This window comes from Ctenopharyngodon idella, chromosome 1 (assembly GCF_019924925.1).
Source record: "Ctenopharyngodon idella isolate HZGC_01 chromosome 1, HZGC01, whole genome shotgun sequence".
NCBI classification, from domain to species: domain Eukaryota; kingdom Metazoa; phylum Chordata; class Actinopteri; order Cypriniformes; family Xenocyprididae; genus Ctenopharyngodon; species Ctenopharyngodon idella.
Window position 1 is genome coordinate 27,814,125 of NC_067220.1, and position 25,049 is coordinate 27,839,173.

At 36.4% G+C, this 25,049-nt stretch overlaps 1 protein-coding gene across 2 annotated transcripts in view; it reads left to right on the top strand.

The window, feature by feature from the left end:
* anos1a (anosmin 1a) overlaps positions 1–18,514 on the top strand; it is a 28,983-nt gene extending 10,469 nt beyond the window's left edge. The window contains exons 3-14 of one of the 2 annotated variants that reach the window (XM_051907511.1): positions 6,948–7,010; positions 8,118–8,340; positions 9,469–9,653; positions 9,867–9,996; positions 10,125–10,321; positions 12,324–12,465; positions 12,607–12,723; positions 14,607–14,695; positions 15,184–15,355; positions 15,857–16,074; positions 16,979–17,123; positions 17,486–18,514. In XM_051907511.1, coding sequence (XP_051763471.1) covers positions 6,948–7,010; positions 8,118–8,340; positions 9,469–9,653; positions 9,867–9,996; positions 10,125–10,321; positions 12,324–12,465; positions 12,607–12,723; positions 14,607–14,695; positions 15,184–15,355; positions 15,857–16,074; positions 16,979–17,123; positions 17,486–17,535 — 1,731 coding nt within the window. In that variant the 3' untranslated portion in view covers positions 17,536–18,514. Of the gene's footprint in view, positions 1–6,947; positions 7,011–8,117; positions 8,341–9,468; positions 9,654–9,866; positions 9,997–10,124; positions 10,322–12,323; positions 12,466–12,606; positions 12,724–14,606; positions 14,696–15,183; positions 15,356–15,853; positions 16,075–16,978; positions 17,124–17,485 lie in introns of both variants that reach the window. The other variant, XM_051907502.1, reaches the window with a different exon arrangement.
* Positions 18,515–25,049: the final 6,535 nt, after the last annotated feature.

Genomic DNA, 25,049 nt, shown 5'->3' on the forward strand with positions numbered 1-25,049 from the left:
TTGGCTTTCATGCCACATTCAGGTGAACAGGCCTCTAAACATAACTAATCCTTCAATCTCGCTACAAAGTGTAGTTAAAGAGCTGTATCATATCATATCACTGCATACAGTACATGCACAAAGCAGACTGCAGCTTTTGTTTTCCTGACCCTGTTTACCGCTACATTCCAGAACTAGCATTTGCATTCAGTGTGAACACACAAACATCCATTGATGCTCCTAATAGAGTGTTTACAAACTAGACTTGTGATTGAAAATGCCATATTGGAACTCAAAATGTCTTAGATGTTCCTGCTCAGAAGCTAGTTAGCTTCCAAAATAGGCTGATAACTCAATGCTTGCCTCAAATTGACTGTTAACCCAGTGGCCTCCTCTCGTCGGCTCTTTTTGATTCATAATAACTATACTCAGACAGCACTTGCAAAGCTCTTCACTGAAGTACTTTTCAAAGCGATTAGCATGCTAGAACTACATACACCAATTCCTCAATTTTCAAACAACGTCTACAAATGTTAAAGTACACAGACGGCCCTCAAATCAAAGATCTGCTCTTGAATATTATTATGCTTCTGCAGCACATGGCCTTTAGGCATTTGATATTCAAATGCCAGTGAAATAATTAGTGTGTCCTGACAGTTCTCTTAGCCTCCAGTTTAATTGCTGGTTCAAGTATTAGTGCTGTGGCACCAATGCAATTGGAAAACCAAGAGTGCCAGCAATTTTCATGGCATGAGCAAGATTTCAATTACAGTTGCTGTACATAATTTGCTGAGGCTGGCAAAGTGAGTGTCTCAGTGGTAGATTAAACAACACTTGGAACCTCCTTAAAGCAAATGCAATTTGTCCAAATGTTGGGTCCAGACATGGGTGGGATTCTTGCGTTCCGCCCAGCATTAAACACCCAAAGCAAGCATTATTCAGACTCGCTTACATTAATAAAGATTCCAAAAGAATTTAGTTTTGTTTTTTTCGCAGCGATGCCATAGAAGAACCATTTTTGGTTCCCCAAAGAACCTTTTAGTGTTCTGTTCTTACAAGAACCATATTTTTCTTAGTGTAAAGAACTCTTTTCCACTATAAAGAACCTTCTGTGCAATGGAAATATGGATGTTAAAGGTTCTCTGTGGAACCATCAATGCTGCTAAAGAACCTTTATTTATTTTTAAGAGTGTTGTGGAAGGAGCAGACTCAAATTTTACCATTTTATTCAAAAGAAACAGGCCTTTTTTACGTAATGCTGAAAAGTACAAAACTTGTATTACTTTTTTTTGGTTTATGTTGTTTGTTCAAGGGCAATGCGTCTTAGCTGAACTGGAGCTCACCCAAGGCTTCTTCTCAGCTCAATCTCCATGTCCGCAGCTCTTAAATAACCTTTATTTTGTACGGTGGAAGGGAATGCTTGATTTGAGTCTGAAATGGGGCGGAAAACTAACTGGCGCTGGGGTACAATAAAGACACTGGGAGCGAACGCTTTCGTGGAGATTACAGGTGCCTCACGGACAAAAGCGGAGTGGGTTTGGCACAAGCCAAAAGGTGGCTTTAGAAAGGTGAAAGCGATTGGATTGGAATACTTTAAGTGATTTATAGCTTAGATCTATGCTGCTCTTTTTCCACCAACATGCAATGCATCATAAAGGGCCGTTACACAAAGGGCCATTGAGTGCTGTATTTGAGAGACTGATAAATGAGACTAGGGTTGTGTTTATGTGGCGTTCCTCAGAACAAGCTATTGTTTACAATGTTTGAGGTTTAAGGGTGAGGCTGAATTAAAATGTAGTTTGAAAAGAGGCCAATGAATCTACTTGTCATGTAAGATATGAATAATATCTGATCAATTATAAAATATGTGGGTAGGAGGTCATTTCCCTGCATTGAAAATCCATTACCTGCAGAGTACTGAGCGAGGAGACTTGGGTGTTTATCAATAGACTGCATCATATATCATACATCTCATCACATCACATATGATGCTGCATTATCAAGGTAGGACTCTAGTTTTTAAAGTCGGCATGAAACGGAAGTTGCGATTGTCTTTTCTTCTCTACTGTGACGGCATCTGAAATGAGAGGGCGGGACTTGATTTTGTCCTTCAGGAATTAATTGGATCGTTGGAAATTGGGCGTTGCTAACAAAATGGAGGCAGATCTGAATGCCAGTTTGCAGTCAGTTGTGGGGGATTTCTCTCCACCGGACTCACTGCTAGCACCCTCACGTTACTGTAAGAACTTTATTTATTGAGGATGATGAGGACGGTCAACGGCACTAAACAGCAAGAGAGCGTGCACGAGAGAGAGACTGACTGACCGGCGGTGCATGTCCATTGGCGCGGAGCGAGTGGGGAAGAACGATCATTACATTCCTATGGAAGTTGAGTCTCATGCTCTCGCGTAAGTTAAGTGTGATGCTCAACTTCTATAGGAATGAATCTAAAAACGCTCTGGTCGCTTGCTCTGCACCAGTGGACACGCTGCCTGACTGACTGAGCGTGTCCTCCATTAGGTTCCTTTCAATGTTTGAGGGTACTGTACACACCAATGACTGGCATCAGTGGTGGTTAATGCATTGATCTCTATAAAGTGAAGCATCAGCTTACCCCAGCGACAGCATTTACCCCTTACATCACTGAATCTGCTGGCAGTTCCAGATAGCTCCGCCCTCAAGTCATAGCATGTGACGGGAAGAGACGATGAGTTGTTTTGAGGGGGAGGGGAGGTTAATGTTTTTGATTAAAGATTACTAAGGGCACATGAATTAAAAAAAAAAAAAAAAAAATGAAGTGCACGGATAAATTATTGAAAATAAATACTACAAAATTCCATAAAAAAATAAGAATTGTCCATTTTGATTTCATGACGACTTTAAGGGCATTATTTGTTTCAGGACTGCTAAAGTTAATAATTATGTTAATAATTTATGTGTGGGTCAAGAATGAATAACTTGTCCATGATAACAAGTCCACAATAAAGGAAAAAGATTGAAAAACTTTTATACCATTTTCATCAAAAATTTTAATTGAATGACTGTAAAAATGTAATTTTGTGTGATCTTCAAGTAAAAGGTAATAACAGGGAATGTACATATAATAATTACTTTCAAAAACGTTTTTAAATATTTTCTAATGAAAAAATATTATTTTTTACAAATATGTATACATTGTTTACATTACATACCTTGATTTGGCAGACAAAAGTCTTTCAAATATTAAGCAGCAAAGCAGCTTTATTAAATTGCTTCTAAAAAAAAGTAATAATAAAACATGCTATACTACTTAATAAGATTTTCTTTTCAAGGAAGATATGCTACATTATGATATTAGGCATAAATGAATACATAAGTACAGTGAGTAAGTAAATAAATAAATAAATAGTCACATGCATTTACATAGTGCTTTATATAATACAGATTGTTTCAAAGAAGCTTTACAGTGAACAGGGAAAGACAGTGTCAATACTGCAGAATTCTTCAGTTAGGACACAATAAATTTGTTTGTAATTAAAACTTCAATTTCAATAAAGCAGCTTAACAGAAGACAGTATAGTGTCATTATTTTATCTCAACTCAATTCGCTTACTGTGATCTCATTCAATAGTGTCAAGTATAGAGCCAAATTGTTTCAATTTATGAGTGTTAATTAATTAAATGAAAATAAAAAGATAAATGAATAGATCTGGACACAAAAATGCAGTTTATTCACCAGTCATTTAATACTAATTTCTTTATGTATTACATCTATTGCAAATGATAAACATGCAATAAACACTAGTACTGTACAAACTGTATTGTAAGTAAATGAATCTTCAATTATGCAATGCTTGTTTTAATGTTGCATAATGTGGTATGCATGATGAATTGATATTTACATGCATGGGAAACAGAAGCAGGCGAAGCGGAATTCTCTCAGCTGCACAGGCGACTCTGAGACAGCGTTTCGTGTGTTAAAGCACACAAGCTTCAGGCAATCTCAGCAGGGCTCTGGCCGCTCTGAGCTCCATAAAACTGCCTCCTCTGCCGCCTCTAACTGCCCCTGTGCCTCTCCCATTATTCATAGTTTCCGACGACTGCACCACCCCAAGCCCGCGCCGTCTTTAAAAGGTGTGCATTTTTACTGCCCTCCCAGATAAATGTGTTTCCCACTCTCATTCTCACTCAGAAACATCGCCCCAGGATAACCTCAGTTCCCCCAGCACAAACACACATATATTAACAATTTGCACAGACACACACACACTAGCGGAAATGCGCCTCAACCTTATCGTTTCCTCCTGATACTAAATCCCTGGATTAACAAGCATTTTAATGCGAAACTTTCTAACTGACGTCAGCAGAATCTTTCCTTCGGAAGGAAGTGTACGTTTTTCCCAAGGTGGTGGTAAAGGTCCATTCATGCTGTTCTGAAAATGTGACCATTGGAGTAAAGACAGCTCCTAGATCAGCATAATGTGTAATGTTCACATCTCTCCCCAGCATGCTCCTACAGAGCAGTATTTAGCCCCAGCACCAGAGTGACCGCTGTGTCTCACCGTGGCATGAAATTGGAAATGCGAATTCCCCACAGGCAGCCACGCTCACTCATGCAAGGAATTGAAGTGTCAATTTTAAGGAAAGGAGAATAGAAGATGAGAGAGCGAGTGAAGGAGAAGGAGAAAGAGCCAGGGAGAGAGTCAGGTGTAGACATTGAAATGAAAGAGTTTTGGCATGTGATTTAAGTGCTGAATGCAAATGTCAGTGATCAGAATACATTCAGGGATCGTTCCGCTGACACTTCCAAGTTGCAGAGAAGTTAATGACAGACTCCAAACACCTATGTGTGATCAAAATGACAAAAGTGCCTTTGTCTGAACGATTTGAGAACTAGAAAACTGCTAGATTACAAATCACCTGTAGCTCTTCAGATCAGCAGAAACTATTCAAAAGCTGCGTGACATCAGATTTTCACTAAACAAGTATCGTGTCATTACAATAACGATACTATCGAGATACAGTATCTATAGAAATGTTGAAAAAATGCTACCAGTCATATACATATTTAACTTTGTTTAGTTTCAGTTTTCACTTTTTTTTTTTTGGCCAATGAATCACTTTAAATACGATTTTAGGAAGGTGAAGAGAGAGTCCTTCACATATGTACTTTAATACTCACTCACAGACGTACAAAAGTATACAAAAAGATCTTACTGTTTATCTGCACTTATTGCAGAATGTGGTGTCTAACACCCACCTTTTCCAAAATCCAAAAGAATCCAAAAATTTCCCATACTGGCTAACATTTTTTCAGGTGTGGGCAGAGTCTCAGTAGTAGCTACATGCGGTGTCTTTTTCTTTTTTCCATTTTATGACAGGTGGCAACCACCGTTAAGATGCGATTCCATCACCTGCTGTGTTGGCATGTCAACCAGATAGTTACCAGGGCTGGATTATTTACAATAATATTGTATGTGTAGTTTTAAAGATACATTAGGTAACTTTTGGCCCTCTAATGGTTGAAGCAAAAAACTACAAGTTACTTGCAGAGGAACATTGTTTTGATCTTTATGTAAGCTGTGCTTTTGACTGTTATTCTGCACAGATAAATCTCATGGTTTGAAGCGCACAGCTGTGCCCATGGTTACAGATGTTCGCCTTATCAGTGTGAAAGTCACTAACTACATTACTAACTGCTCTCCCAGTAGAGAATGGTGGATATCTGAAAAAATGTCATATAAGCAGTTAAGTAGCTTAACGAGTCAAAACATTGTTGTTTTGACTTGTTAAAATCTATTTTTTTTTTTTTTTTTTTTTTAAATAACATTACAAAAGATTGGCAACACTAAAACTAGGCATGATAATTACTATTCATGTCAGATAATAGTGAAAACTATATCTTGGCAAGGCTATTTATAGATAAATAGACCAAGGTAGTAACTGGTTTGGAGATTGGAATTGTTAACAACATAAGCGTTGTTTTGTGAACCTAGTCAGTTCACAAGAAATGTTGTGCATTGACTAGGTTTTTGCTTGCAAACTCTTCTTGATTTGAGGTACAGTTGCTGTGGCTTGAAGCTACTTCAACTGCATATAGTAGTAGCCAGACCTTCTTTCCTTTATTATTGGATATGCTGTAAACACGCACAGGCAAATGATGAAAGTATGCAGTTTCCTGGGAAATCTATCCTGTTAACTCTAAAATATAAATAATTATTATAGGCTTTCCATAGTAATTTATAATATAAAAAGATGGTTCTTTGAAGGTTCTTTACATGTAGTAACAGTTCTATTTAGAACCGCATGACCCTGAAGAAAACGTTACATGCTAAAATGGTTCTTTGAGTTTAAGGTTTTTTCCCGCCTTTTTGTTTTTCAAATCTGTAACTGTCAAGGCCACATCATTGCTTTTCTGGAGCTTAGCCATTCAGTTACGTAGACTAACACACTCTCAACAGGTAAATGATTTTTTTCTTAAAATGTCTGCAAATTTTAACTTTCAAATTGTAACTGGTTTCCTACCAATCACCTTTATCACACTATTGAGGTCCTATAGCACTTTCAAAGCATGGTTCTTTATGGAACCTTATAAAAAGGGTTCTATTTAGCACCAAAAAGGGTTCTGCTAATGTTACAAACCAAAGAACCCTTATTTGGTACTGTTTAGAACCATTTTTTCTTTAGAGTGTAGGTTAAGGCAAATCATGGTTTGTAAGATGGTTTTGTGATGTATTCACTCATTATTTCAGTTTTGTTAATTTTGAACTACAAAAGTTACATAGTGTTTTGATTTAACATGATATCAGTATATCTATTTATTTTTTTAAATACAATGGTTATCATTAATATCTGTATACTGTAGCATCCATACTCAAAGCAAATGCTTTTGACTTTAACATATTTGGCTGTGATTGTATGAAAAAGAATGATACCAGAGTCATTTGAGACTGCTTCCTGATAATCAAACCTCTGCTGTCTGTTCACAGTGCCTGGAGCCATGCAAAGACTCCTGGGAGTTGAAAGATGGACCTTGTCGAGATTTATGTGAGGTACAGACCGCAGCATTCTTAACAGATCTAGTAGTTTCTGGGATGTGCTCTCAATAAGAAAAAAAAATCTGATACAAAATGGCTGACCTTGATGTTCTGGTTTTCCAAATATTAATCCTCCATTGTTTTTCTTGACAGACTTGGCTACCATATAAGTGGTCTCCTATTGTTCAACATGATAATGTTCTGCTCTGATCTTCTTTTTAAACAGTCTGAGAATCTCTTTGAACAATTCCCTTTGGTCTCGAATCCTGTTATTGTGGTGTTTCTCTACATTTTAAAACTCTTGGCCTAGTAATATCTATAGCTTTTCCTGTTTCTTTGGCTATAAATGCACTGTTGAGGGCAATGGGGACTTAAACCAAAGAATATTAGTTCTTTCATTTGCCAGCATTGATCAGGACCTTCATCCATCATTTTAGAATTGTATAAGATCAAGCAGCATAAATTCATTCACAACATGTAAATGTAAAATGTTATAATCATCTAGTTTTGAACAGTGCCAAAAAAAGAAAAGAAAGAAAAGCCATTCTCAAAGCCAGCTGAAAAACAATATACACCTTTCATATAGGCCTAAACTACACATGAACATATACATTTTTATGCAGAACCTGCTGTTTTATGCTATTATTTCTCTGAAGTATATAAGACGTATTGTAGGGTAACTTAATTATAAAACTTCCCGTAATATAGTTTTCAATGACTACATTTGTAATATAATCAAGGATAGGCTCCAGAATCTCTGCCCTACAAAGGACAAGGGGTTTGGATGGATGGATGATCTTTATATTATATTATATTATATTATATTATATTATTCATGAATTTATATATTTTTTTGCATTATTTATTATATAAACTATTATATTAACATTTTTGCATAAGAAGTGCAACGTTTTATAAATCAATATTTCTGTGTGAATATGTCTATGTGAGAATGCACACAGGTTTTCATATACAAATACATGCATACACACAGTTAGAGAAAAAAAGTGTGTTTTAAAAATCCATAGACAAATTAATGTCACATAAATGAATTGCTAGAATCAATAAGGTATGAGATACAGGTGTTAAACTTTGGTCCTGTACACTATGGCATCTCCTCAGCATGCGTTTTCCAAGCGTCATGGGGAGTGTGTGACAAGCTGTGAGTTCCTGCGATCAGTCATGGTGGTGAAACAGGGTGACTGTCCTCCGCCAGAAAGAGCCAGCGGGTTTGCAGCCGCCTGTGTGGAAGGATGTGAGGAAGACGGAGAGTGCTCAGCCCAGAAGAAATGCTGCCCAAACGGCTGCGGACACACATGCCAGTCACCTAAGAACCTCTACAGGGGTAAGACCTACTACTGAACCTGATGGTAAACGGCTGGTTTAACCCAGTTACCAATTAGTTTTTAATTATCTTTAACCAGCTGTGGTCTATACTAACTGATAACTGTACCTTTTTGCATTTAACCCTTTCAACTGGAATAGCTAGCTTATTAATTAAAACCACTCAAATAGTTAAAAATCTTAGAATTTAGACTTTGTCATGCATATAGGGCAGTGGTTCTCAATTAGGGGTCTGGGGTCCACTAAGTGGCCTTACCAAACTTCCTGGGGGGGCCCAGTAAGTCTTAAAATTATTTCAATGTAGTTACATTATATTAAAATTAAAATGCTAAAAAAAAAAAAACATTAAAAATAAAGATGTACAGCGTTAAAGCCCAAAGTATACTTCAGGTACACGAGGCCTATATTCGTCATCAATAGAGTACGTGCGTACTATACTATTTTTGTAACCGCGTGTTCTACAGCAACAATGGAGACCTATATAGATGAGAGATTGTGCGCAGAGGTTATAAAGTACCCTCATTTGTACAACTCTAGCATGAAAGAATACAAAGATATTTACATGGGTTGTAACTCGTGGCAAGAGATCGCTCAAAACTGCTCATGCGTCAAACGCCTGTGTACGCGTACGAGTCAAGTGAAGTATACTTTGCAAGGCTATGGAGAATTGGGGGGGTGGGGGGGACTGCTGGTTTCCACCACTGAATAAAAAATGAGTAGTATTTTAGTAAATCGAGGGCACGAATTAGTAAGTTGTGCGCACGATTCAGTAAATCGAGGGAACGAAATAGTAAATCGTGCGCACAATTAAATTTTTTTTCTTGCATGTCGTGCGGGGCTCTGTACAAAAGTCAGAATTGTAAGATAAAAAGTCACAATTACCTTTTTTTTTTATTCAGTGGCGGAAACAAGCTTCCATAGATAGTCATATAGGCCTATCCTTGAAAAAGTCACAGCAGATATAATACAACAGTACACTATATTTGTTCTTAAAACTAAAGCAAGTAAATACATTAAACATTACTGATAAACTACTATATGGCATATCCAGATTGTTCTCTCTCAAGTTCAACATTCTATTCTATTCTATTCTATTCTATTCTATTCTATTCTATTCTATTCTATTCAGGTGCTCCTCTGAAGCCCAGGAAGGAGCTGGTTTTTGAAGAGCTGGAGTCTGGTGTTCTGGAAGTGCGCTGGTCCTCCAAGTTCAATGTGTCAGCAGAGCCGGTGCTGAATGTTCTGCAGAGGAGGTGGAACTACGGCATTCACCCCAGTGAGGATGGAGCCACTGAGTGGCAAGTGGTGGCACGGGTAAGTGTGAAAGTATGTGTGTATGTGTAATAATATAATATAATATAATATAATATAATATAATATAATATAATATAATATAGACATAAAATTAAATGCTTATCTTCACTTGGGATCCTTGAACCTATGTTCAGTCAGTCATTTTTTATTGACTTCCTTCAGTGATTTATATGCTCACTCCTACACTTATTCATCTGTGGTTCTGTACTGTAGACATCAGAAGAGCGTGTGTGGTTGACAGACATTCGACCTGGTCGCTGGTACCAGTTCAGAGTGGCAGCAGTCAATGTTCATGGAACAAGAGGATACACAACCCCCAGCAGACACTTCAGATCCTCTAAAGGTAAGACCAAGAGACTGTGAGATCTAATGGGGATTCCATTAGGATCCATTTTAGGAGAATAATAATAACATTAAATGTCTGTACTGTACTGTAAGTTTTATTTCTTTTTTTTTTTTCCCCACTCTCAGATCCTGCCCCTCCCCCGGCTCCTTCTGAACTTCATGTCAGCGACATGACCTTTGGTGCAGAACGCTCTGTGTCTGTCCGCCTCAGCTGGAGCATGTCTGCAGATTTAGACATTCCTGTTAACCATTACAAACTCTCCTGGAGCTTGTCTGACCACACAATGCCACCCAAACTCAAAAGGAGACAGACTGCAAATGGGGTAACTCTTATAAATTGCCCATGCCTCTGCCCTTTCACTTTTTCTCTTAGTCTTTCACTATTTCATTTTCTTATATGCTGGATTGTTCCCAAAACCCCTCAAGGGTTAAGCTCCCCATCCCCTTCTTTCAGCAAGCCACAACAAATTAGATATCTTAGTGCAAAGAAGTGCAAGATAAACAACTCAGGATTGGGCCTTTGATCGCACCAAGCCCTAAATTCAAGGGCTTCAGACACCAAACTAGGGTGGTACAGCATTGCATCACCGCTCTTGGCAAATGCAAACATTTCTGGGCGCCATTTGATATACAGCCAAAAACAGCATATCAATTCTAGTTGTTCTTGAGAAAAGGAAATCTCTCAATAACAGCTGAATTGTTTTTCTTTGAATGAGATCATGTTGAAGAGTTTATTTTTTCCTCCTTTAGGAATCCAAGAGATGGCAGTTGCGCCGCTTGATTCATATTTGCATGTTATATTTTTGAGGGCTTTGTCAGCTGAGGGACAATTTCCTCAGAAAACTACATTTTTTAACTGGTTTCTTTCACACTTCTTTCACTTTTGGGCTCTATAAGATGATAGGGAAAAAATGCTTCAGATTGATTTTAAACAGATTACTCTAGCGGACAATGATTATAAGATTACAACACAATCTGCATAAAATTCTGATAACATTGCATTTGGCGTACTCTGTTGCTATGATTTATGTGATTAGTATTAATATTAACATGTGACTCAGCTACAATATCAGATCTCATGTTATTGAATTGAAGCAGGGGACTCTAATATGGCCTGTGGGATATTTTGGAGAAAACTTGCAACTAAAATATGCTGAAAACATTTGTGTTAATTTATTTTATTGGTATGATATTTCTCTAATATTGTATTAATCTACAGCAAGTTGTATATTAAACACTATGGGGTAGATACATTTTTTTAATTATTTTGAAAGAGGATGCTTCGCCAAGGAGAGGATGTTCACCAAGGCTGCATTTATTTATCAAAAATACAGTATAAACATTATTATTAACTGTGATTTTGTGTATCAATGTACCATTCTACTGTCACTTTTGATCAGTTTATTGCATATTTGCTTTGAAGTTTGTCAGCAACAATGACAAGATGTACAATATATAAGGAAAGATTTTTATTGGCAAAAAAAGTTCATTTCACAATTGTTTCCACTGAAAAATTACAAGATAAATGTAATGCACTACTGATTTGATGCTATCAGAGTTTGACTGCGCAGCAGGCCTGTAAACTGAAATGAGCCCAAAATAAAAGTTCTTTATTGACATCTAATCTTTAAAGGGTTAATTCACCCAAAAATGAAAATTCTGTCATTAATTACTCACCCTCATGTCATTCTACACCCATAAGACCTTCGTTCATCTTCGGAACACAAATTAAGATATTTTTCATAAAATCCGATGGCTCAGTGTGGCCTGCATTGCCAGCAAGACAATTAACACTTTCAATGCCCAGAAAGCAACTAAATATGTATTTAAAACAGTTCATGTGACTACAATGGCTCAACCTTAATGTTATGAAGCGACGAGAATACTGTTTGTGTGCCAAAAAAACGAAATAACGACTTTATTCAACAATATCTAGTGATGGGCGATTTCAAAACACCGCTTCATGAAGCTTCGAAGCTTTACGAATCTTTTGTTTCAAATCAGTGGTTCAGAGAGCATATCAAACTGCCAAAGACATGTGATTTCAGTAAACAAGGCTTCGTTATGTGATAAGTGTTTCGAAATTTCAATGGTTCACCACTGGGGGGCGTGACTTTGGCAGTTTGATACGCTCTCCGAACCACTAATTTGAAACAAAAGATTTGTAAAGCTTCGAAGCTTCACGAAGCAGTGTTTTGAAATCGCTGGGCAGTTAAAATGCTACATGGGTTTACCATCTATTTACATTCTTTTGGGGGGGGCGATTTGGGATTTGTATTGCTGTGATTTTTCTAATGCATCCCTGTGGGTTTTGTGTGTGTGTAGGACTCTACTTATGCAGAGCTGGATGACTTGAGAGAGAACAGGAGTTACACTGTAGAGTTGCAGGCAGTTTCATACTGGGGTCAGGTCCCCCTCAAGAGCTCCAAGGCCATTCTTCAGTTTACTACAAGCCAAAGACAATCTGGTACAAAACTATTTAATTGCTGTACATTTTTGCTTGATACATAACAGCACTCATTTGGGTGTTGTGAAATACAGTGAAAACAGCTGTAAATGTTTTGAATTTGTAACGTTATACTTTTCCCCCATATTTGATGTCATTCAGATTTGGAACCCACAGTCAGCCCGGTCTTTATAAAACCCCAGTCAGATCTATTAGATGTGGGCACTCCGTTCTATCAAGATGGACAGCTTCAGGTCCGGGTTTACTGGAAAAAGAAAGGTATGACAGATGCAATAGACCATGTCTTTCATGTGGGAAACAATCCTGTTCTGTTACTGTGCTGGATGTGTTTCTTCCTCACAGCTATGCTTTGTAATTATGTAAACATTGTGCTTATTAAAGAGTTAAGAATCAGAATATGCGTAATTAAATGAAGAACAATAGCTCTTTGTTTGGGAAGAGATAAGAACTACTATTGAAGTAAGTGTGGACCTGTTTGTGTGCTAACGTAAGCTGATGAGGCATGTCTCAGCCTAACTTCGCATGCTGCAAATTATATTTAAACTGTTTCGGTTTGTCAGTGAGTGATGAGTTAATCCTACATTAAACTCACAAATGAAAACTGTCATGGAAATGAAAACATTTCATTCATACCAAGCCATGCAACATGGTGCTTGAAATCTTTTCATTGACCTCTGCAAGGATGTTTTTTTTTTGTCATTTCAATAACTTAAGACTCACACTGGCCACATGTCAAATCCCTTAATCTCTCTAAGGGATGCCCCACAGATTTATCTCATACTGATCTGTCAGGCACATTATCAAAATTGCTTTGCTTTGCATATATTTTGCTTGGTTTTGCATATTTTCTGGATGCTATTACTGAGCACTGATTACTTGTAACATCTAAATGGATCATTACTGATGATTATCAGTGTATCATTAACTGTTCATTAACTGATAGAGACAAAAAATATTTTGTTTAATTATAATGGAATTGAAGGGGATCATTCACCCCCCCTCCCCCCAAAAATTGAACACTTTATTTTAAAGTGTCTTTGTTACACTGTAATTACACTGTAATTAACTACATATATTTACTGTTGGGTTAGGATTAGGGTTTGGTTTAAGGTTAGTTGCATGTAATTATGCATAATTATAGTTATTACTATACTAACTACATGTAACATATGTAACAATGACACTAAAATAAAGCGTTACCAAAAATTCTGTCATTATTTACTCACTGTTATGTGTATTATAGGTGTATTTAACTATTATGTACTTACATCAAAAAAATAAGTACAATGTACTTATTGTGTTCATGTTGTATTGCAAAACACTTAAGGTTATGGACAGGTTTAGTGGTTTGGTTAGATTTAAGGGTGCGGTAAAACAGAAGGGAAGCTTCAACAGTGTAATTATAGATGTTATTACAGAAATTAATTACAGATGTAATTACATGCGGGTAATTATAATAATATAAATACAATGTAAAAACATGTACATAATAAGTGCATTGTATCAAATGATTAATTTAAATGTTAGTGCATAGTAGTTAAAGACACACATAAAATATATATATATATATATATATATATATATAACTTTTTTTTTTTTTTTTTTTTTTTACTTTTTTTTGTATGGACAAAACAACAGACATGAACAAAAAAGAGAGACATTATTTAAAATGTTTTCTTTTGTGCTTAACAATAGAAAGAAATGCATACATTTTTGGAATGACATGGGGATTAGTAAATGACAGAATTTTCATTTTTGAGTGAACAACAGTATCATACAAGAACGAGTGCTGATATTCAGTACACCAGAACAACTGGATGTGTGAATTTGCTGAGATATAGAATAGTAACAGTTCTATAAACAACTAATTAATATCAAATAACTTATTTTTTCAGATAAAGTTTGGCTAGTTATTTCATATAATCCTTCTCAGCCAACCCATAGAAATAGTTCCAAATGAAAGGAAACCATCAAGGTTTTAGTAAATTAAGATCACCAAGCAACGTACAGACTGGAAGCCGGTCTGGAACAACATATGTGAGTTGAGCGAAGTGGCAGAAACTTCCCGTCCCCCATTCAGAGTGCTCCATAATCACATTTTGGAATCTGGCGTTTCATATTTAGCTGTCTTTCCCTTTCAGATCCCACTGTGAATCGTTACCGTGTGCAGTGGTCTCCGGAATTTTGCAGTCACAATGGATCCAGAACCCAGGAGAAGCTCATCACCCAGGTAACCAGTCAGGAATGTGTCTTCTATCCTCCCTACAGGTGCAAGGCCACATTCTGACAGCTCATACATAAGATGAATTTCCAAGGAGAGTGTTCGTGTGGTGTTCATTGATCATTCATGGCACATAACTCACCATTTGGAGGCACATCCTAATTCCAGAAAGATTTCTTTACAAAACTGCAGAGAAATATGAGTATATATATAAATATATAATAATATAAACTGTATGTAATTATGCTCTTTACAAAGTAAGAGATTGTGTTAAAATCTATGACACATTGAAAAAGAGGAAAATATCTTTATCAGCATGAAAATTAATCTTTCTTGACATATACAAAACATGAACTATAGATTTTCCCATTGTGGCCCACAGCAATGCTGGATGTGGTGATAGGTGATCAGTCATCATATTTCTCCTTGAATTTTTTTCAGTGGAGTTGGAATAAAGTCTTACTTTTTTTTTTTTTTTTTTCCGTATCACTGAACAGGAGAATTTTGCTAGCCTTCCTGGTCTTCAGTTCTCTTGCAAGTATAAGGTGATCATCCAGCCTGTAGGAACAAAGGGTCGAGCCCAGGGGGAAAGCACAACCTTCTACACCCCGTCCTGTGCTACCATCCAGAGCAAGAGTCCGAAACCCATTCCCTGCTCCACAGTCTCAGGTAATTCTGAAATTTAAAAGAATATGATGACTGTATTGCTACAATTCATTAGCGTAATCTACAAAGCCATTTATGAGATATGTTGGATCAAACTTGTACATTTGAAAATTTGATCAATTATGAAATTACTAGGAAACGTTTATTAGCTCCTCCGTTGGACTCATTAGCCTGTGTCCACCCGACCTCGCTCCACTCACACGGCTCCCATGGATATATATATATATATATAAATTAATCTGCATATTTCTGCATGCTGGTCGGACATTATTTTATTTTAAGAAGCAGTGAGGCAGTTTTGTTAAAATATTTTTTTTCTAAGAAAAAATTATAGATTATATCATAAAATCATAAACTACTTATGTTATGTCACTGTGACATATTTCACTTTATGCACCCAAAACAATCTCAAAATGAATTTCAATGCAGAAAAAAATAGCATCACTCGTATTTGTATATGGTTTCATGTTTCTTATATGATTCTTTGTTTTCTCAAATCAGCAGTGGTTCTTCCGAAGGTCCTGGTCAGGGCAGAGAACCTGACGGCAGCGTTCTCGGTCTACATGGGGAACGTGACAGGCCTGTTCTCATGGGTGGTGGCCATGCCTCAACCGCCACAGCAGGTCACAGGGTTTCAGGTCACATGGGCAGAGGTCATCACAGAGAGCCGCAGAAATAATCTGCCCAACAGCCTCATATCCCAGTCTCAGATCCTGCCTCCAGTAAGTCACGTTTATAATGATTGCTGGTCACAAGCATACAGTATGTCGTGTTCTGCACTCTGTTCACTGGTCAACCAGGATATGTTTCTTTTTGGGCACTAGTATGCAAGTCCAACAGCTAAATCACCAAACCAGCACAGAATTCATACTGAATTTAATTCTAAACTTAATTCTGTTCTAAATTTAAAATAAATGCTGTATTTTTGAAATTTCTATTCAACAAAGAATCTTGAAAAAATGTGCTTTACAGTTTCCACACGAATATTAAGCAGCTCAACTGTTTTCAATAATAAGAAATGTTTCTTGAGCACCAAATCAACATATCAGAATGATTTCTGAAGGATCATGTGACACTGAAGACTGGAGCAATGGCTGCTGAAAAATCAGCTTTGCCATCACAGAAATAAATTACATTTTAAAATATATTAAAATATGAAACAGTTATTTTAACACAAAATATGATATTTTGAAGAATGTTGGTAACCAAACATGCTCCATTTACTTCCATAGTATTTTTTTTTTTTTCCATACAGTGGAAGTTAGTGGGGCCTATCAACTTTTTTGTTTCCAACATTCTTCAAAATATCTTCTTTTGCGTTCAGTAGAAGAAAGAAATTCATACAGTTTTGGAACAATTTGAGGATGAGTAAATGATGACAGAATTTTCATTTTGGGGTGAACTATCCATTTAAATTGTAATAATATTTCACAATATTACTGTTTTTATTGTATTTTTTATCAAATAAATGCAGCCTTGGGCATAAGGGACTCTTTTAAAAAACATTAAAACATCTTACTCACTCCAAATTTTGAAAATAGTGATTTTATTTCTTTCTCAGACTCAAATGATCTTAATTAACAACAACAACAACAACAAAAAACACTTTTCTTTTCTCACAAACAGGAGCGTAATATCCTGGTAGTTTCTGGTCTTCAGTTGGCATCTCTCTACAGGCTTGAGGTGCAGGTGATCACTACGGGAGGACAAGGCCCAGCAACCTCCAGAACCTTCCAGACACCAGCTCACAGCAGGCCAGTCCTGCACTACAGTAAGCTCTTTAAACTTACAAGACTCTTTACAACATTTGCGTATCACATCACATACTATTTAAAAAATAGTGGAATCGCTAAACTTACTTATTTCACAATTTATTATTGAACATCTTTTGTGGTATCTATATGGCACTGAGCTCTCTAGTGCAAAAAACTGCAGCCCAGCCCTTAAATCTTAATAAGGGAGAGCTGAAAAGACATTCTTGTTCATCGGAAGGAAAAGGTCAGGGGGTTTATGAGAGGTCAAAAGTCTTGTGCAAGTGGCCCCAGCTCTTGATGTGGAGGTCAACCAATAAATCATGTAATTGAGATGAATTGCTTTACCTCTCCTGACTCTAGTGTATATTTAACTTCGCAGAACCCAGGATTAAGAAACACCATCTAAGGTCGGTGATAGAACGGCACTGAAGACCACACTGCAATGAATCATCCTGGACCAGAACTGACTCCTCAGGAACACAGAATATCAGAAGAACCAAAGAACAATTCATTTCAAATCGTGTTTCAGCCTGAGTCAGTCAGCTGCCTCATAACGCAACATGGGGACCTGCTGTAATCTGAAGATCAAATTGTGATTGACGTTATGATATTTAAAGACCCAGTAATTTCCTGTGGGGGGATGGGGGGGATCGGCTTCCACAAATTAATTAGTATTGAATTTGCAAGACTTGGGCATCAAAAGCAAAAGTCATAGGATAAAAACAAAACAAGTGCAAATACGAAAGAAGAAAAAAAAAAGGGATTTTAAACTGTAACTTTGTTGTTATATGCCTAAAAGACATGCTTTGAATTGCACCCTCTTTAAAAAAAAAAAAAAAAAAAAAAAAAAGACTTTCTGGTTACACTCACTCTAAGCGCTGCAAATGGAGCCTCTTTAATCCAATATTGCATGTGATGACTAATTTGGTTTAACTTGTAAATAAGCCTGACTCAATACAACTGTTTGTGGTTTTGCATGTGCTCGTGAAGCATGGAATTTTACTGTTTGTATCCCCATTGTGTCAATAGCAACAAATGAGGAATCAATGAAAAATATTCCAGCTCTTTAAAAGAAAAAAATGGCATTTAATTTTATGAGGGTTTTGTGTGGTGTGTGCTCAATATGCTGTAGAGATATTTGTTGCAGTCATGTAATTCCTGTATATACTGTATGTTTTTATTTATTTATGTATGCAATACAAATGTGTTATGTGGATTTGTAACTGTCTGTGCGTGTGAGTGCATGAATGTGTGTATGTGTGTGTGCGGGTTCCCCCAGCATCATTCGCAAACTGACAAACCCTTGCAAGGAGATTTTGTATAAATATATTTGTAAATTCCCATGGATAATGAATATTAATGTACATATTTTATATGAATAAAGATGTTAAACCTTGTTTTCCCTTTACCATACTGGTTGTGTGTTTTGTAACAATGCCACACAAGCAATATTCACTCAAATCATGTATATTTAAAATACACAAAAAAATCAATAAACATTCACATCTAAATTTCATCAATGCTCAATTTACTATTAAAACACTCTACAAAACAGTCAAGGCAAGGAACCTTTCCGCCTCTTGACAATAACAATATACAGTATACATATACAATTGTGTTTGTTTTTCATTTCAATGCAAATGTACACACTTCGTTGAAAAAAAAAACAAAAACAAACATCCAGATTGAGAGTAATGAGACGTTCTGTTGATGCAGCTATTGGGTTCTGCTTCTATTTCTGTTGTGGTTCAGTGTGTGTGTGTGTGTGTGTGTGTGTGTGTGTGTGTGTGTGTGTGTGTGTGTGTGTGCAAACAAAGCATTCATAAAGCCCTAAGCTCAAGGGACAAGTGTGTGGTTACTCAAACATACACATATGCATGCAGGCAACTCTACCCTTGTAGCTCTGTAGTCACTTTCATTAGAATTCAACTCCACATCTGGCCCTCATGTCACAACAGAAGTGTCTCTCTCTCTCTGTGTGTGTGTGTGTGTGTGTGTGTGTGTGTGTGTGTGTGTGTGTGTGTGTGTGTGTGTGTGTGTGTGTACGCCTGTTTGTTATATGGAATATTGATGTGCCCTGTTGTCATTACAAATGTCTAAGAAAAAAGACAACATACAGGATATAACAATATTCATTTGTGTTGATCCTATTTTGTACATTCACTAGCCTACTATATATTGCAGATGTCATACAATACAATGCACCACCAGCAAATGTCCAAGCAGTATCAAACAAGAAGGTCTGTTATTGCCCTGTATTCCCTGTATTTCCCCAAAAAAGAAGTTTATTCAAGTGTGCTATTAGTATACTTCTTTCACACTAAAAAATAAGAAATATACTTTCAGTCTACTTTTTATGTACTTCTCAGAAATATACTTAAAATTACATTTAAGTATACTGACAGATATGTTCCTAATTCTGAGTATGTGAATTTATTTATTTTTTTTTTGTAGTCCACTGGTATAGTGTACATAAGAATTTAGTTCAAATCTACTTCCCATGCCTTTGATGGAATTTTTCATAATTTATGACACAACACTTCCCCGCCATTGATGGAATTTTCAGGCAATCCATGTTTTCCCTTTTATATGGTAGGAGGCACTATTACACATCTTCTGTAAGAATACAGAATCTCTGGATCAAAACACAGGTGAAAAAGAAGCAGAAACAAGTGAGAGAAGCATTGCTTATGCACGTGTAAAATGACATAATCATTAAACATTGAACAGCATTTAAATCAAAACTGCCTAACGTTAAAGAATGAAATTTCGACCCATGAAGAAAATTTGATCCGGACATAGTCCTTGATAAAACTAACAAGTATACTTGCAGTATAAATCTTTTAAACTAGTAGTTTACTGAGAGTGTACTTCAAAGTGTACTTTCATAAACTAAAAAAATATGTTACAAGTATTTAACTAGTAAACTATCAGTATACCTATAGGTTCATTTGTAGTGTAGTTGCAGTACAAACGGAAAACAGTTGTAAAGTATTGTACTGAATGCTTACTACTGTTACACTTAAAGTAAAAGTATACTTTTATACACTAAAAAGTGGGCCAATTTTGTCCCATGTGAAATAGTACACATACAGTACAAGTATATTATTAGTACATTGATATTAGTATACTTATAAAGTATACTTCAACTTTACTTAAGTATACTTACTAAAATGAACTTGTATACTTATTTTTTGTAAGGGTTGCCCAGACAAAAAACACAACTGCGAGTGTGATATTGCTCGCAGTTGTGTTTTTTGTCTGGGCAACCCTTACAAAAAAAAAAAAAATAAAATAAATAAAATAAAATAAATATATATATATATATATATATATATATATATATATGTATGTATGTATATATATATATACGTTAAATCATGTATGACTTCCTCCAAGTCCACACATTTGTGATATAATGCTTGACTCTCAGGCTGTGGAGCTTGCCTCAGTGCGGCCTTGGCAGAAGTGCGCAACAAAGGCCATAAAGGGGTGCTGGTGAGCACCCTTCTGAAACTTAAAATGAATGGGACACCCTACCCCAGTCTTCTCACTAGTAATATGGCACATAGAGTTGAAACTTGACTAACTGAGTCCTACAGTAGGTCAGGAAGCAGACAGACTGGCTAAACTGACCGCCTGCTTGCCGCCTCAGGTCACAGAAGTCAGATAAATATCAGCACATAGAGATTCTTTCACCTAGATATCATAATATAGAGACTGTGTCTGTTTCCCGATCTAGTAAATACAAAAAACTCCCTAACCTATTTAAGGGTAATAATTTAATTGATGTTCAACAAAACAAAAACAAAATAAAAAAATAAAAAACCCCCAGATATAATACAATTAAAACAAATGATCGACTTGCTGAATATTATATCCTTTTCTACAAAATAACTTTTTGTAGATGACATTATCACAGATCGTAACCTAGATGTGCTGTGTTTGACAGAAACAAATGAGTCTACCCCCCAAGATTACCCCGTTATAAACATGAGCCTCGTCTGAAGGGAAAAGGGGTAGGTGTTGGCTCAATTTATAGTAATATTTTCAGTATTACTCAGAGGTCTGGTTTCAAGTAAAATTCTTTTAAAGTGATGGTGCTTTATAAAACATTATAGTATAGTATAAACAACAAATTCCATTTGACATTTTTACTGGCTACTGTATACAGGCCACCAGGGTACCATAAAGACTTTATCAAAGAATTTGCTGATTTTTTGCCAGAGTCCATACTGGATACAGATAAAGTCATAATAGTTGGTGATTTTAATATCCATGTAGATAATTAAAAAGATCAATTGGGATTGCTATTTAAAGACATTCTGAACTCTAGTTAGACAACACGTGTCAGGACCCACTCATTGTCATAATCATACTTTTGATTTAATACAGACGAATCAATGTTGATGACATTGAAATTCTGCAGCAGAGCATTGAAATCTCAGTATCATTATCTAGTCTCATGTATACTTGTGTATACTTAGCCAAGGCTGTAAAACCAACTCCTTGTTGCAAATATGATAGAACTATAACATACCACTAAAGATTGCTTTATACATAATCTTCCTGATTTGTTTAAACTCCTCAGCATATCAGATAGTTTAGCAGAACTCAATGTTGCATCAGAAACAATCGACTCTCTCTTTTCCAGCACTTTAGACACTGTTGCTCCTTTATGCTTAAAGAAGATTAAAGAAAACAGTCCGATGCAATGGTATAACAAGCACACTCACACCTTCAAGAGAACGGCTCGGAAAATGCAGCGCAGCTGGAGGAAAACAAAACAAGAGGTATTTCGCATTGTGGGTCAACCAGGTTTACCATAAAAGTAGATTGTATAAACCAGCTTTACCATAAAACCAGCATAATCCAGTCTTGACCAGCATGGAAATTCATATTGGTCTAAGATAATTTTTTTCAGCAGGGATTTACACAGTGTCAGGCTATATCATATGATGGATATTACATGTGGCTTGTTTGGATGGTGGGGTATGACTTCCATATGTAGTACCTTGCATGTCATATGGGTGTATGTGTGTGTGCCTGGTTTAAACTGAGACATTTTTATGGTTAGACTTTAAATAGTTCATTATAAAAAAAATAAAATAAATGTGTATCTTATCTGTCTGAACTCCCTAAAGGAGTGTCTGAACAGTCTTTGTTTTGTAACACTGTCTGATAATAAGGCACATCAGTATCAACCTCGTTGTTTAAAGTAATCATTCTCTTGTCAATGATGCCTCAATGGATTCAGTTAAGTAGAAAATATTGCAAGTTTTTTGAATCCAGGCCTAATGTTAGTATGACTGATATAAAGGCTGTCTGAATAAATTGATGGAGCTCTGCACGTTGCATCTGGAGTGCAAAGAGAACATTAGAGAACGAAATGGCCTGGTTGGAAGTGTCTTCTTGCTTCTTTGCTGAAGTGTTGAACTGTGCCTCAGGATTTATGAGTGCTCCTGGACTCTGGTGACCCAGAGACAGGGATTTAGAAGAAACAGAGAGAAGGAATGGTGGGGGCTGGAGAGTTTGGGAAGACTCGATCCGCTTGCAACACATTTATGATGCACCAGAGAATGGCCGGAGAATGGTACAGAGAGACTGTGAGAGAAAGGGAGACTAAAAGGGAAGCAGCATCAGGAAGAAGGAAACCTAGAGGGGAGAGAAGCAAAGAAACCAAAGGGGAGAAGAAGCAAAAGAGGGACAACGAAAGAAGGAGAGAATAGATGACTTCAGGGACTGAAAGTGTGAGCAGATGAAATATGTATCAAAATACTTCACACTTTTTAAGCCAGAGGGAGATATGATATTTCCTCCTCCCACTTTCCCATGAGCCTCCCAGATGAGTTGCCTCACAACTAGCCAATCCCATAAGAAACATTTTCAAAAATGATTGTACTCTGGCCTGTGTTCTCACTTACACCATTACAACTTCAATTCCTGCATAATGGGTCTGACAAGTAGCTTCTACTTTGAGAATCTGATAAAGTACTAACTCTTCAGAAATTAGCTTCAATGATGAAACTTGGCTGAGTGAGTGTCCACTTTCCATTAACTTATAAGGGGAAAAAATCTTTTTCTTTTCAAGAATGTAATCTTTTTCTTCATTCTTCATTCTTCATTATATGTATAAATTGAATATTTAATGTATTTTTAAAATAAATTAATAGATAAGACTAAATCTGAGCTGACATTTCAAATTCAAAGATGTCATGGATCAAGGTTGAATCACTGCTAAATTTTGTTTCACTTTAGCAAACTGAATCAGCATGAATCATTGTTTCAATGTTTTACTATTCTCACATGTCTATTTTGTTAAGCTTTTAACAATCATTCAGTGTTAAACATTGTTTTAACATTTTTTCAATGTTTGTTTCAACATTTTTCAACATTCTGCATTCAGTTTCTTCAACATTGAAACAACAAGAGCTGACATGAGGATGAGAGTCACATAATTGTTCCACTCTTTTTTATTTAGCAATTTCTCACAAATTCTATACTACAGACCGTTTAGGGTCTCTCTGAACTCTCAGATACTGTTTTATTCAGGCATGACAGATAATAAATCTGGTGTTTAATTCAATCCAATCTCTTTATATTGATTTCAAAATCCCTCCAATGTGTTTCATAATCAGTTTATGCTCAAACAAATCTACACATTTCATAATGCAGAGGAGGGAGACATTTTATAGCTTGTTTGTTTGCAAAGAGCTGCTTTGATTACTCAATATTTATTACAATTTGAGCTGAAAATCTTTGGGACCCACAAGAAGAAGAAAGGCTCATGGAGTTGAATGACAGTCATTTCTCAGAGCAAGAGCTATTTTGCACATTGCACTGAAAAGAAGACATACAGCTCATGGATTAATTGAGTGACTTCCCTCAAGGGCATTGAGAATTTGGTGTTCATAAGCGTTTAAACCCTAAATGTGTGAGAAATGTGGCTGCACATCACCACAGATGAAACAGAATTTAATTCCGGTTTGAAAGATTGATGTGTTTTTTTTTTTTTTTTGTTTATTTGATTCATTTTGGCAACATTTCAAAGTGCACATTTTTAAAGGTTCAATGTATTCTTCCAAACGTCACAATATACTCTTTTCGTTTCAGAAGATTATAGGCCTACAGGTGAGTGCTGTCAGAATAAATCATTATTAAAATATGGGGTTCAAAGGATAATACTTCTTGTATTCTCTGCATTTTAAATGAAAATGAGTCTTCTGCATTCAGTACGCTTTTGTAATAACAGGACCTTTGAACAGGACCTTTAAATAAGATTTAATAAAAATTGCTAGAACGATAATGAATTCAGAGTAATGCGATTGTCCAGTCTAATCTAATAGGATGCGCTCTGGATTGTAAAGTGGGTCTTGCTGTACTCTAGGGAGAGACCTTTTTGCCATTACGGCAATGTTGTTTTTGTCCAGAAACGGGGACCAATGAGAAAGCAGGACATAGACAAATGAGAAAACATCTTAGATAGTGAGTGTCCTACATGGATTTACTACATTCTATGCATATGTTTGCTATGGTAAGCATCTATTTAGATTACTTGAGTGTGCACAAAAATGCATGTGTTTTGTGTCGGTGAGAATAGTGAGCAGATGTGCAGTTATTACTCTAAATTTTATGGCACATGGCTAATGCTGGTTTTTCTCATCAGTACCTAGTACGGGGAGCCATTACTTTAGCGCTGTATATTTGATACTATCCCATATCAGCCACAGAGGATTTTATTATGAAGAAATGTTCACTCTATTAAATCAGATCCTACAAAAGGCGATGTGGCGATGTTACAGGCGATGTTTAAAGGAAGCCTCCTGAGATAAAGAGATTATAGCCCCATATGGACATCTGGAGGCCTTGATTTCTTCTTTTCCATGTGGATTAGTGTTTTGAAACTTTGTTTTTGTGGAGCACAGCGCTGCATTGCGGCTGCT